This window comes from Artemia sp. Qi Xiang Cuo, chromosome 21 (assembly GCF_049724085.1).
Source record: "Artemia sp. Qi Xiang Cuo chromosome 21, ASM4972408v1, whole genome shotgun sequence".
Classification (NCBI taxonomy): domain Eukaryota; kingdom Metazoa; phylum Arthropoda; class Branchiopoda; order Anostraca; family Artemiidae; genus Artemia; species Artemia sp. Qi Xiang Cuo.
In genome coordinates, this window is record NC_142814.1 from 5,071,753 (window position 1) to 5,087,256 (window position 15,504).

General features: G+C 36.6%; 1 protein-coding gene across 5 annotated transcripts in view; it reads left to right on the plus strand.

Moving 5' to 3' along the window:
- LOC148939179 (beta-1,4-mannosylglycolipid beta-1,3-N-acetylglucosaminyltransferase brn-like) overlaps positions 1–4,577 on the plus strand; it is a 36,535-nt gene extending 31,958 nt beyond the window's left edge. For 4 of the 5 annotated variants that reach the window (XM_089106644.1, XM_089106643.1, XM_089106647.1 and 1 more), the window contains exon 2: positions 3,517–4,577. In XM_089106644.1, the coding sequence (XP_088962770.1) occupies positions 3,543–4,523 (981 nt within the window). In that variant the 5' untranslated portion in view covers positions 3,517–3,542 and the 3' untranslated portion in view covers positions 4,524–4,577. Of the gene's footprint in view, positions 1–561; positions 830–3,516 lie in introns of those variants that run through there. The other variant, XM_089106646.1, reaches the window with a different exon arrangement.
- The last annotated feature ends 10,927 nt before the right edge of the window (positions 4,578–15,504 follow it).

Sequence of the window (15,504 nt, forward strand, 5' to 3'; positions counted from 1 at the left end):
TGTCAAATCTCGGAGTATATTCCAGTATTATTGCATCGTGAACTACGTCAATTATCTTTTCAATTTCAGCAGCAGATGGTGTGGTCGAGGGGTGAATTTTAAGTGCTTCGTTAACTTTTTGCGCTATAGCCTGTTTCATATTTTCTTTTGTTACTGCTACATCTTTAAGAGTTCGCTCAATAAGTCCCGTAGTATCTGAACTTGTAGCCAAATTTTTATAAACAAGCGGGCTGAGAGCGAGTTCCTCAAAAGCGCCTTTAACTCCCTTTCCAACGTTTTTCATAGCTTCGGTTTTGTTTGATTCGAAATTTTTTTAATTTTGTTCCAAAACCATTTCAACTTCATGCGATCCGTAACAAAATACTTGGTACTTAAATCGACCAGATTTCTCTGCGACAGAACGAAGAATTCTGACTGGCCATAAAGGATATCTCGCAAAGCTTGCCAGGGCAAGGTCATCATCCTGAAACAAGGGCATCACGGTTTCAAAGAAAAGGCACGAAAAAAAAATAATAAAGGCAGGAAATAGACTTATCTTTACGTGGAGCCTGCTAAGCTTTACCACCGTTTTCTGACATCCCAATTCACGAAAAGTAAATATCTGATCAGTAATTATCCAATCTAAAAAATATCCACTTCTCGCCAAAAGTCTATCACCAACAAATTAATTGGTAAACATAGGACAGGATTATACGTCACTATAATCCCAAACCAATTGTTGTTACGAAATCACTGAGTTAATTATATTTTCAAGTTCAAAGAAACCAGTTCAAATAGATGTTCACGCTTTGAAATCTAGTTCAAGCAACATGAGGATTTTGTCCTTTCGGTAATTCAGTACAAAATTTTAATAGGCGAGTCCTGGGGGATTTTTACAAGGAAATGAACCAAGGAGATAAGACTTATATTTTACATTAGGCATAGTTAGCCTAGGCTATTATAGGTTAGCCCTTTGAATTTGATTTAGCCTATTCCTATGCATAGGCTTTTTTAAATATATCATAGTATCTTTGCGCTTCAACTGCTGTAGTGAACGGTTTGTGTGTGAACATTTTTGCGATTTTCCCGCATCCGCTATTCGTGAGCCGTTTTGCGTTGAAAAAAAATCGCACCAGTGGGAACCACACGTAATTCTTAAAATTATTTAAATGAAGACTTACACAACCATATACTTGTCACAAATTTAGGAAAACTGAGGAACTCATTTTTAGCGAAAAAGACCTCCATATGCCGTCATGCAGTTTTAGCACTTAGCTGGCGTCAGGTATGAGGTTATGGAACGTGTGTGAAAAATCACAGAAAATGAATGAGAAAGTATGTCATCATTGAGCTGTAACTGTAATTTTGATTATTGCAGTGAAAGAGTATTAAGTGTATTAAGCTGAAATTATCAAATAATGTTTAGGAGGGTGTTGAACTAAATCAAAATACTTTCTGTGCATCCAAATTGTCAAGATTACGTATATGCAATGTTTATGGAATTGCTAAGGATATTGAGTTGAAACTTTTAGAGAATGTTAAACTAAATCAAAAGACACTACTTGCATCTCGCTTGTCAAAAGGGCGCATCTGCGATATCTATTGAATTGATAAGGGTATTAAGTTGAAACTGTAAGGAAATATTAACTAAATCAAAAGACACTATGCACATCCAGGTTGTGAAAGGGTGTATAAATACTATGTTATGAACAGCTAATTTGAAATTTTTAGATAATGTCGAAGGGGATGTTATACTACGTCAAAGCACATAGTATGTGTATCCCAGGGTGTCAATAGGGCGTATGTCTAATATCTCAGGAACAGATCAGGGTTGAACCAAAACAATTAAATAAAAATTCTGTTAAATAAAATTAGAATCTTAAATTGCTGAGCTTTCCAGGAATTTCCACATATTATTATATATTAAACATCAATTTTATTTTCATATTTTTTTTTTAATCGTCTTGATTGTATTTTATTTTCCATTTTTCGTCCATGTTTTGAAAAATTAAATGACGCTGTTTAAAATACATATAGTTTTCAATAAAACTCCAATTACACAAAAGCTTTTAGAAGATTTATTGAATGGGGGGAAGGTAGCCAAACTCCTGTTTGAAATAATTTCTGTTTGTTTTAAGTTTGACTTTGAGTATTCATTTTAATTTCTACTTGTTTTAGGATTTATCAATATCAGTATATGTCATCTTAATGTTTGATATGATTCTGTAATTTGTGTTCGTTTCATCTAATTCATCTATTCATTGATAGTAATTTCTGGCCGTTTTAAGCTTGAGTTTTTATAGAACTTTATTTTAGTTCGTCTCAAGTTTTAATATATATTTTTAATTTTCTTTTAAGAATTTCCTTTTTTGAAAGCTTTTTTAATTAATTATAGAAAGACCAACGTCCTTCAAACAGGGCGATACCAGCCTCAGACTAGTAATCCCTGACCTGGCCAATGAAAATGATGAACGTGGGCAGGGGTCTATGAACAGCTAAACTGGTCAAGCGAGAAACAGTCAAGTTAAATTTTTAAAGAAAAAAATCATTATTAAAGAAAATTCCCTAAAGGATTACTAATAATGTTTTACACATGCCCGAGGAATCGAAGGCTCCTTTACTTGGTTTGAAGCCTGCAGTACCATTCCAGTTGGGTAAGGGGCTTTCAAAAGGGCCGAAGGCCGTAGCTGTCAGTGGAAGTAAGCTATAAGAGGCGGCATATTGTGATCCCTCTGGCCGTCTATATATGTAAAATCCAACATTTGCAGTCCTCCCACTGAATTTCCGTTCAAGCTTCAAATATGAAAACTTATGAGAAATAACTCTGAAACCACGAAAATAGATATGACTGTAAAATTCCAAACTAAAAATAAACACACACAAAAAAAAACAATTCATTTTCAATGGCTGAAGACCCTTTTTCTTCGATGGCTGAAGTCCCGAGCAATCAGTGGGAGGTAGCAATAAACTGGTGAGGCCAGCCCTTTTGCTAGTAATTTATAGGTTTCAACTGCGTATATGTGTGTTGTTGTTTTTTTTAGTTGTTTTGTTTCCCTTTGAGCCTTAAATAAACTGCCTACAAAAGTATCACTATTCACATCCTCTTCGCTTCAGAGAAAATAATATGTTAAAGAAAAAAAATGGTAAAAATTGCTATGCTGCCACACATGCAGGGGAATGCTGCCACACACGTAGAGGAATGGGGCCTTTGACCCTAGCTTTTTTCCTGTTTTCAATAAACACGATGTCAGCCTCCACGTGACATCTTATTTTATTTTTTGAAAAGTTTGGCTTATTTTCGAAAATCGAGATCCACCAAGTAAAAGAATAGCAATAAGATATGTAACTTCTTTGATGATTGTTTATTCACTAGAAGGAAATGAAATAAAATGACATTCCAGAAATAGATACAATATCAATGTCTTCTGTTTGATATAACATATCACTTTGAAATTTTTGAGAGGAACTACTTATGTATTTAAATTCGTGGCAGGAACTAAGTGTATTAATTTAAATAAATGTGTGTATTTTTTTCAGGTCACTACAAATCAAATTATAAAATCATGGCTTACAAAGCCAAAAAATGTGGCACCATACTCGTATTCATAATTTTAATGTGTGTGTTCATTGATCAACTAGGCTTAATTACTAAATTAAAAGAAGTACCTTTTGCCGAATATTTGGCGAAAATGGATTTGAGTGTGCACAAAACAGTTGAATCTCTAATCAAAAATGAAAAAACAGATCTTTTGCCGTGTTGTACTCTTCATTTGAATTTCACCAAAACTGCCTGTGTATTAAATCAAAGACCAGAATTGGTTATTATTGTGAAGTCTGCAGTTGAAAATTTAGCTAGAAGAAATGCTATTCGCGACACATGGGGCGGTGATAAATCCCCTGATCTCATCATTCGTACAGTGTTTATATTAGGAAACAGATCTGATAATAATCAGTCTCAAAGTGATGCTCTGCAAGAGAACAATGAATATGGTGATATTATTTTTGGTGAATTTGAAGATACGTACTTTAACTGCACCTTGAAAACACTGGTCGGTTTAAGGTGGGCAGCTGAGCAATGTGACGACGCCCCATTCTATTTTTTTGTCGATGACGATGTGCTAGTCCTTATAAAGAATCTCAAAGAAGTAATGTCTTCCCACAAAGAGGCTAAAAATCTCTATCTAGGATATGTGTTCAATTCATGGCCAGTTCGGCAGAAATTTTCTAAATGGTATATATCAGTTGACGAATATCCTTATGACCGCTGGCCACCATATGCAACAGCAGGATTTTATTTGCTCAATTTAAGAACTTTAAAAAAATTTTACTATGCTTCAAATTATGTTCAGCTTCGTCGCTTTGATGATATCTATATGTCCTTCCTTGCTTTGCATACTTTTATTGCACCTGTTCATTGTGATGGGATGCATTTTTGGAGGAAGTCGTATTATTCTCCTGATGGGTATAAAAGTGTTGTCGCTTCTCATGGGTTCGGTGACCCATACGAAATGAGAACTGTTTGGAAAGCGTTGAAAGATTCATGATTCTTTGGTATGCTTGGTGTGTACTTCATTTCTTTTATTAGAATTTTGAGTTTGTCTATGTATTTATTTATCCTTCAAATGAGTTTGTAGCTAAAATATTCAAGCTCAACACGTGGAAATTTTAATAGAATAATTTTGAAACCATGAGGATGTCGATAGCCTATACGAATCCAAGCAAGTGCCTACAAAAGGTAAATGTGGTGCAATGACAACAGACATGGAAGGTCTGAGCTATCGCCCTTTGCGAATGAAAAAAGATGACATCAGGCTATATTTTGAGGATAATTGGCCTGAATAAGCAAACAGGGCCAACCTTGCCAGCTGGCTTCTTTTCTTTTTTGATTTCCCTCGTGAACGAGTCGCGTCATATATCGCAAACGGATTTTAACGAACGTTAAACGTCATTTTGTTGGGAATTTTAATGAATTTGCTTTTTTATTCCTAAATTTGCGGTGCCAGGTATAATTAATTATCTGATTTGCTGCTAATCTTTTATTGAAAATAGATGATTTTTGAACTTTATTTTGAAAGACCTAACAGAGAAACTTTCAGGGATAACTTCCCCAGGAAGATCATTCCAGATCTAAACGCAACGTCGTAAAAAGCTGTTCTTCAGATACTCTGTTTCGATGTGTCAACCTCTTGATAATTGGACAGAGCTGTGTGTCTTCTATTATTGGCTGCTGGTACCCTGGGTGTGGGAAGATGGGAGCACCTGGGATGATTTTTTTCCGCATTTTTCTTCGGATTTTTACTATTACGAGATTAGAAATTCTGTTTATCTTGAAGGCAACATATTTAACTGCGTACTTACATCAAAATAAGTAACCTCTATACATTAGGCTATACACAGGTTAGACAATGGGGGGGGGGATAATACCAGAAAGCTCTAGAGGAGGAGGTGAATTTATGTACTAAAACTACTTTCTTTACAAAAAAAATTATTATCAGATGGTTCCTACAGTGTTAACTATGGTACATGTACAAAAAATTCGTAATGGTCCATTAGTTGTATATATGTACAAACTAGGTATGTTCAAATAGAAGGTAAATTTTGTTTTTCAGTAAAAATACTTGTTTATTCATTATTATCATCTTTTTCGTCCCTTTCAAAATAATTCCCCTCTGATACAAGTTGCTTGCCCCAGAGTTCTTTCCAGTGTTTTAAGTTTTTCTGGTATGCGGTTTTTAGTACTGAGGTCTCTTTCACTGATGAGGTCTCTTTACCTCTTTGATTGTGGCAAAATGACGTCTTTTTATTTTTGAGAGCAAGGAAAGCCACAGGGGCCAAGTCCCGTGATTATGGTGGCTGACAACCGTATCATTTTTGGCCAAAAAATCATAAACAAGTAACAATACTCATGCGATCGTGTCCTGGGTCCAATTTTGAGCATTTTTAGAAAAAAACTTCGCTGCCACATGTTTCATACCCAAAACATTGAAACATCGAAAAAAATGCATCGAAAAAATGTCCTTGGCAATTTCTAATTGTGGCTCAACGATTCTCCATAGCAGTTTTATTCACCGCGTCCATGCCTTCTTTGGTTGTGTATATGCTGTTCCATTTAGGTCCAGTATTGTTCGTAACATCTTCTTGGCCTTCTGTAAAGAGCTTCTACATACAAATACTTGCACACTTTTGTGGCTCAAAGTAGACTTGCTGAATGGCGCAGTCAAAATTTGAAATGCGCTGGACCTCTTTTCGCCCAAAATTTAATGTAGATTCTCTGCTCCATTTTTTTTTTTCAAAAGAAAGAATTAGCCAAGCATGTTAATACAAGTCTAACCTTTATAAAAGTAAAAAAAAAAAAAAAAAAAAAAAAAAAAAAAAAAACTAAAAGGGCAAAAAGGTTGACAGCATATATTGGGAACCGGTTTACCAACAGAACAGAAAAGTTGACAGTCAAAGTTGTTTAGTCCACAAAATTTAAAACTTTTCTTTTTATTTGTGTCTTAAATTATAACTAAACTATTCCCATTATATTATATATTTATTGCGTCATTATGTGTCAAGTTGACTAACTCCATAAAAAAAATGGAGGAAAAAGAGGAATTGCTGGTTTTCATCAAAGAGTAAATGTAACTTGGAAGAGTGGGAACTGGCGCTAGTGTCGAAAAAACTATCAACACCATCTAGCGTTGGCGACACTGGGCATTTTTTAAAGCTTTGTAATTGTTTCTCTGTTAGTAACTAACATCATATGCTTATTACTGTCCTAGTTTCATCAATTACCCTTATTAAGTTAATTATTCTTCTTATTACACAGAAAAAATGTCAAGTTTCGCCAAACGGTAAGTGGGGTTGATAGTTGATTTTATCGATACTAATGCCAGTTTCCACTATTATAAGTTTTGGTTTTCATTAGAGTATTACTATTTACATAGAGCTTGCTATTACTATTAGAGTATTCCATTGAAATAAGTTTTTGAAATTTACTGTGTTCGAGTGTAGAGTATGTATTAATATGAATTGGTCAGATTTGGATTCAATCAAATTTCAAAATTGAAATCCTCTTTCGATAAAACTGCCGAAACCTGGAGCGCAAGGGCTTAAATTGCTATGGGGCAGGGAGGCAACTGCCTCTCCCAGACCTCGGTCCCCCCGTACCCCAGTGTGCCCCCCCCCTCAACTGACATTTAGTTTCCTCAGAAAGCTTGTCAAAACTAAGGTAAGCCTGCATAATCTAAGCATCGAGAGAATCGGGTCAGTTTTCTCTAATATATCTTTGCCTTTATAGTACTATATGGCTCATTTTCAGTTTCCACTGTCATTTTCCCTTGATTTGGTAAAATTGGATCCAACTTGGCCCCCTCCCCCCTCTCTGGGTTTTGACGAAATTATGCCACTGCTGGAGCGTTCAAATAAATTAAATTCATAAATTTATTAAAATGCCAAAGTTTGGCTTATAGAATAAATTGTTACGCTTTGTTTCCAAATCAGGTTTTCAACTTATTCTCGCTAATGAAGCCTAAGTGAAAAAAGAATTGTTTTTTAATTTCTGAAAAAGGGGAAAAGCACGTGGATGTAACTCGGTAGAGGGGGGGGGGGCTAAAACAATTTAAAAGATTAATATGTTAAAAATTATACGAATTTTCAGTAAGACAGTGAAAAAAACTAATAATAAAAGTCCGAATATTTCAGCTTCACATCGAAAAGATATCGTCAACAAAAACAAAAAATCTAGCCTAAACAAAACATATAAAGACAACACCAAACGCTATACAAAAACGATATTTACGAATATTTTGCCCGTGTACAACAAGGCATCTTCAGCGTAGAGAAAAAAAAACATATATAAAACTAAAAATATATATATAAAACTAAAAAAGACAAACTAAAAAATAAAATATAAATTTACTCACAAAAAAAATTGCCAGCTACCTTAATAAAACAACAAAAGTAACAGTGGTGTTTACATTTTTTTTTTTTTTTTTTTTTTTTTTTTTTTTTTTTGCTGCATGTTAAGGCTTGCGCTAAGTCAATTCACATTTACCCCGTGTGGGCACAATCCTTTGAATTTTTTGTCTGCTTTTACACATTATTTTATCAAAAATTTTTATAATGACTGCTATATTTGTTTTAAACTTTGTTAGTAGGCAATTAGTTTGTTATAAATTTAGGACCAGTCCTGGTCATAAGGAGACATGTTAAGAAAACAATTCTTACTTCATACTATGCATAATAATCCTGGTTAATATATTTTCCAGGGGAGCACCTTTATACTCACTGTTTTCACTGTTGTATAATTTTTTTTAACAAAATTGTGAAAAAATAAACAAATTTGACTGCATTTATTCGTTTTCAAATAGTCTATATATGAAAGTTAAACGCCATCACTGCCATCTACCAAAAAGATACAAATAGGCAAATACTGATTTTATTTCAAGTTAGGTTAGGTTAGATTAACTAGATGGCTCTTGTGTATTTGTTTTATAAACGATTTTCAAGACTTGGAGAATATACATAAAAATGAAAAATGTGATTGAAAAACAGGAAAAGCTAGGAAAATAGTGAGGATAAAGGTGCTCCCCCTGGAAAATATGTTAACTAGGATAATTTTGATATCACGAAGTAAGAATTGTCTTCTGAACATGTGTCCTCATGACCAGGACTGGTCCTAAATCTATAATATTAGTTTTTGCTTAATGAAAATAAAAGTCCATAATTACCTCTTAAATAACGTCTAATAACAAACATATTAAATATAGTTCATTGTTCAAATTTGGAATTGGAAATTCATGTCGGATTTTATATCCTGAGACGGAGACCTTACAATAGGGCATTTAAGCAGCGTTCGCATGCGTGTCTAGTTAGAATCCTATCAGTGTTGCCACTCGACCGGCACCGCTCCGCGGCGCCGGCCTCGTCAAAAAGCGGCATTTTCGCGGCATCCTTGAACCAAAATGCGGTAAAAACCGCGGCATGCCCGAAATTCTCGGAAAAGCTGTGTTTTGTATTTTTGAGAGAGGATTGGGGAAAAATATCGCTTTAATATGAATGTTGATTCAGTGTCAAGTGAAGTGTGGTGAAGATATGTCCTAAATTTGAGAAAAAACGCGCTGTCTATCCTTCTTTTCAGTGGTCAAAGGTAAGCATGGTCAGCTCAGACCGTGAACACACATTTATCGTTCATCGTTTTCGTCAAGCACGCAACAGAAGTAAAAGTGCAGAGGTACCACAACAGGGAAGGTCCACGGTGGGAAAACCGTATAAATGTGAAGTGAATAGTGAAGAAATTAAAAGCGATTTTCCCTTGGGCCTTCAAGCCTATCCAATAGAATAATTGATGGGTAACTAGATTCTCGTATCTCAACCTTTTTCGATTAATGTTTAATGAAAATCAATATCAAAAGCTACAAGAAGGGACATTCAGATAAATAATACAAGACAAACAGACAAGATTAATTTCAGATAAATAATACAAGACAAACAGACAAGATTAATCGGAATCGGACTGTTCACGTGTGTCACAAACAATATCTCTGGCCAGGCCATACACAATGCTTTGGTTCAAAATGTTACAGTCACGAGAAGAGGCACTAGCCTTCACTTTGAGTACACTCTTGACTAGTCCGGGTTCTAGCTCTAGCACTGACTTGGCCGAGTCAAGCCCTCCTTTAGAATTGCGCTTAAGGCCACACTTGGTTTTCAGTGTGGCCGAAAGAGTCACAGCACTCAGTCGGTTTCGCTTATCAGTTTTCACTTCCTTGAGCAAACTGAAGAGACGCTCGGCAATAACGTTTGAGAAATGGAGTGAGAAAAAGTACTGAACCATATTCCCGACATTTGGGAACATGCAACTACCATTTGGTGATTTCGTTTGCAAGATGTGGCGCCAGTAAACGACAATGTCCATGTCATCTACGTCAGGGAGATCAACAGTACCAGGAAGAGCTACACTCGGTATAGACCGCCATTCCTGCTCTAGCTTTACTTTATTCCAAAGCACAGAATCATAGTAGTCGAAGAACTGACAAAGACTGGGAACTTTCAGTTCATAACTAGAGCTTGGGGTAAGCAAGTGTACCAGGTCGTAGATCTTTTCAGAGAATGGAAAACGGTCAAAAATTTGTTGAACAGCTTCGACGTAGAAATCCCTTGCGGAGCGACGAATTCGGAGACTTTCCGCTACAGAACGGCCACTGGTAACTTCTCTCGTTTCGAGCCCCACAAGGAAATTGTAACCTTTGTAGCCGATATAGATATTTTCGTCGGGAAGATAGTTCACTTCGTCATGCAGATTGATGTCAAAAGGGTTGACTGTTCTAACATATGAAGGCTTCATAAAGTTCATGGCTAATGTCCGAAGAAGTTTTTCCACCTGGCTTATCATGAGGTGAAATAGCTGTTTTTCAGACTGGAAGATGGTGTTGAACTGATTCAGCTCTCCCAGCACGTACTCGACAAAAAACATCATAACCCTCGAGTATGGGTTGTAAAGTGTCATTCTTACATGATCATTAGCATGCGAGGGATCATCAAGCACCAACGAGTCCCAGTACAACGTAAGAGTATCCCACTGTTCGAAAATACGGCGTGCACAGTTTTGAAACAACAACCAGCGTGTTGGAGCCAAAGCAAGGAATCTGTGCTGTTTCACTTGAGTAAAGACTTGAAATTCCTTCCTATATGCATCTTGGCGTTTTGCACTGTGCCTGAAGTGATTGCACACCGTCCGACATAGATCTTCGAGGCTCTTGGATAGTTTTTTGCAAGCATGACTTGCAACAAGGGCACACAGATGGCAGCTACATTTCACAACTGTAACCCAGGAATATTTCCCGTCAACAAGTGTTTTGACTGAGTGGTTTATCCCCATCATAGCATTCGTTGTGTCAGAGAGAATCCAACCCAGTTTTGTAGAGTTACACCCGCCTTCTTGACATCATCCATTACCTTCACTAGCAGGTTGAATAGACCAGGCACTGATCCTTTACTGTATTTAATAAGAGCAAGTCACTAGACCTGCACATTTGGTGCTTTATCACAAGAGCTGACACATACAGCAAGTTGTTTGATTAATGATAAATCTGCGGTCTCGTCAGCTACTACTGAGAAAAGATTCGTTTTCAGGTTTTCAAGAAGCTTTTCATGGAAATGAGGGGACAACGCTTTGCGAGCAATATTAGTTGCTTTAGTTCTACCAAGAGTGGCCTGGCTTAGAAGATCTGGGCCTGGCATACTTTTCACAAGTTTCAGCAAGTCTTCAGAAAGCAAATAAGGTAGATCGTGCTCAACGAGAAATGTCACTAGCTTCGCTTCAACAGGGGCCACTCTTTCGATTTTTGAATCACCAGAAAAATGAAGACTCAATGGCATGGTCTTAGAAGACGAAGTTATCCACGCTTTTTTATTTTCTTCGTGAGCAGTGGTCTGTTTGTGCCTTTTTGCGTCGTGTTTCCCTTTTTTACAAACGAAATCCTTTTTGCAGTAAAGACAGTGAGCTAAATATCCACTGTTTTGACCGGTTTGCACCTTTCCTTTTCGTAATAATTAATTAAAGTCAGATTCTCTTTCCCACTCAGTCTTGTATCTTTGGTCTGCCCTTTTCTTTGTGATCCTCGGTTTTTTGTTGGAGAGTTCACTATCGTCCGGGTCTTTATCACCGTCCTCATATTCCTGATCGATATCTATCACTTCTGCCATTATGTTGTCACACGTTTGGTCTATAGACAAGAGAAAAATTTAGCTATTATGTCCTTTCTTTCATGGATTTACTTGCTGGTGAAAGAAACGAACCTGCATTAGTTTAATTTCTTCCAGCGCCAGCCTGCTGAGAACCTTTTGTTCTTTCCGGATAAATCCTTCGCCGAGAATCCGGCTGAAGTCGGAAATTTGGCAGAAGTAAGGCAGGAAGTTTTGATCAGTTTCGTCAAAGCAGATATGACGTCGAATCACAATAGATATGACGTAAACACACATATGTTGCGTTTTTGCTGATGCCCTCTGTTACTACGGTGACTGCGGATCTGCGGTTAGTCGTTTTGCAGTTACCGTGATCTCTGATATACGGTCCACAGCAAAAACGACTATTACATTGCCGAAATTGCACTTTTCAAAAGTCATCCCAAAAGAAAAAAAATGTTATTCAATTACATAACTAAGTGCTGAACTTCTTTCTCACCAATTTGACAAAATGTGATGAAAATGAGATGACTTTTCAGATACCACAAGCAGATACCACGGTCGGACAGTGATATCTAAATATCAGTTACCGCGGTAGCTGGCCAGATGCCACGACAACTGCAAAAACGCCTTTTGACCGTGTTATCGGATACCATGGTAGCTGCAGAGACGACTTTAGACCGTATATCGAATACCATGGTATCTGCAAAAACGCAACTATTGTTGTATAATAATAATATTTATGACCCACTCTGTAGGTTGAAGATAGTGGAGTAACCAAAGGAAAGAAATAGAGAGAGTACAAAATAACACATACAAAAACAAAAACCACTCAATGAAAAATTCTGTTCCTAAATCTGAATAGTAAAATTTGTTTACCGAAAGGGCTGAAAGACCAAATGAAAATGCGTTACTTCGTTGCTATGACCTAGGCCCATGCTCACTTGGACACACATATTCAAGCAACGAATTAAACGGATACGTCAATTACGATCCTATTCAGAGAAAGTATCCTTCCCGAAGGTTGATCATGAAGTTTGACAGGCTGTCGAGAACATGCGTCTCTAAAATAATTTGAAGTTTTTCAATATTAACTATTGGAAATTAAATTTCTGAGAGCCAAAGTACTTGGTTAGATTACGCAATGAACTTGTCGTGAAAAAATCCAGCTGATTTAAATACGAGGGATTGCTCACTTCATACCACCATTTGTGTTAACACGCTGCAGCCTGAGCGTTGATTTGCCTAAATTAGGACCCACTTGATAACTCTAGTGCCGGAGCATATGGCTGGCACATTCTAAGGTAGGCCTTTGCAATTTTAGTAGGCATTTAGAAATAGAACTATGAACTATATACCTATCAATTGAGTGATTCCTTAGTACCTGGAACAGTAAGGAAAGACTCTCTGTGTATCTGACCCAATAAGTGAAACATGGAAACACCTATGCTGCTGGGCATCACTGCTTTTAAGCAAGTTATCAAAATGAACCCAAGCGATTAATACCTTTTTATGCTCGGGGAACCTGTTTTGTGGATTAACGATTTTTGCAGTGGCGAGCGAGAGCATCTTGTGATTAGCAAGTGTCTGACTGCGTTAAATTGAGACTTAAGGAAAAAGAACATTTTTTTTTTTTTTTAATACACAATGGGCAGAAAGAGAAAAGTTCGTCTACAAGATGGGTCTATGCAAGAGATTAATTTGGATGTGTCTCAGGAATCCACGGAATCTAGCAATGAGAGACACGAACTAAAAAGTCTATCAGATAATTTCAGCAAAATCTTGGAGATTGTTACTGCAAATAGCTCTAAATTGGATGTATTAACAACTGGGTTCAGAGGCCTTGAGGATCGTGTTAAAAGCCTAGAAACTACAGTAACTGACTCGATATCGATAGTTTCAGCGCTAGAACCGAAAGTTGCTGCAATTGAGAATGAGAATAAGAATATGACAAATCAAGTGAAAGTCCTCGTTGATGAAAATCAGCTTTTGAGATCCGAGTTGACTAGTATCTCGACACGAATGATGAATTTAGAAAGCAAGCCTTCAGAAAACAATATTTTGATTTTGAATATTAAAGCAAAGGATGAAATTGAAGGTGCTACAATTTTCAAGTAGATTGTTGTGCAGGGTCTGGGTTTAGATGATGTTCCGTCATTTAAGATTTTGGACTTTAAACCAGATAAGAAATTCTTGAAAGTTGACTTATTTTCGAAAAGCTCTAAATTACTACTGCTAAAGAACGCGAGGAAACTGCAAGGAAAGTCTATTTGTGGTTTTCAGAATATTTATATATCAGATGATGCTCCGCAATGTGTTCGAGAAGCACGAAAAAAGCTGATCTTGACTCGCATGAAGCTACGTGAACGCGGCATAGATAGTTGGGTCTCTAAGTCCGTGCCCCCCTGCTTGTTCATAAGGCGTCCAGATGGCTCAGTTACAAAGTACAATGCTGGTGAATTTGTACAGGAGCTTATTAATCCCCAAGATGGTGAAATGGCGACTAGCAGTGGGCGTATCCAAGCTGGTCGGAGAGGCGCTAGAGGTAGTGGAGTGGCGTTCTGAAATGATATTAGATGAAATTTCCCTTAGTCTGTTTGCTGGTGAAATATAATAAGTGAATATTATGTTATGATGAAGTTAATAATCAGGTTCCCTGAAGTTAACATACCAGAGTATTAAAAAGTATGTGTTTTGACAATAAGCATGTTTTCGTTGTATCTTTTCGTTATTTTAATTTTTTCTATGTTTCTTTTGTTTTTTTTATATTACTTTCTTTCCGTTATATGATTGAATATTTGGGAGTTCTGTTGCTGAGTACAAGTTCTGCCCTACAATGTGCGTTGAAATTTGATAATGGTATTAAATAAATAGAGACTGGTGCTGCTTGAGAATGGTCACGTAAAGTTTGCGGATCGAATGAATGAGACATTAAATCGAGAGTTTGATGGAGATGGGAATAATCAGGTTTGTTTGGAAAATTCTAAGTATGTATTTGCAAGTGATCTTAAGGATTATGTGACGCGGCGGGGGCCACAAACTCTGCATATATTACATCTAAACTGCCGGGGGTTAAATAGTTCTCTACATTATATTTCAGAATTGTGTTCGGATCCGAATTTTGATGTGGTGGCGTTGACTGAGACATGGCTTCGGAACGATAATTCATCTTTGTTAGATATTAATGGTTATGATTTTATTAATAGGAATAGGGAGACTCGACAGCATGGAGGATTAGCAGTTTATATTAAATCAGGTTTTGCAGTTAAGACTAGACAGGATATTTGCATTTATCGCGAAATGATTTTTGAGTCAATGGTGTTGGAAATAAGTAGAAATGGATCCAAGTTTTTGGTTCTTATTTTGTATAAGCCGCCTTCTGCTTCAGAGATAGAGTTTTTAGAGTTATTGGAGCAGCAATTGGAAATGTTGAATGTATCAGGTTGCCCAAGTTTCATAGCGGGTGATTTTAACATAGATATGATGGTACTTAGTAATCGTGCAACTACTAGGTTGTTAAATTTAATGTCTAGTTTCGGATTGTTCCCAGGTATAAATATTTGTACAAGGATTTGTAACACGTCAGCTAGTTTAATTGATAATATATTCACGAACGTGAATTTTTGGAAACCAGGAGTGCTGGTAAATGATGTTTCAGACCACTGTGGAGTGTTTCTTTCTGCTGAAGTGGACCATAATTATACAGCTGGGAGTTTTTGTAGCCCAATTGTACCGACTGTGGACGCGGATTCTCTTGTACGATTTAAGAATTAATTAGAGTTTATGGATTGGGAGTTTTTGAATGAAATAAGTGATCCGGATATTAAATTTTGTAAGTGTTATTATAAATTGTGT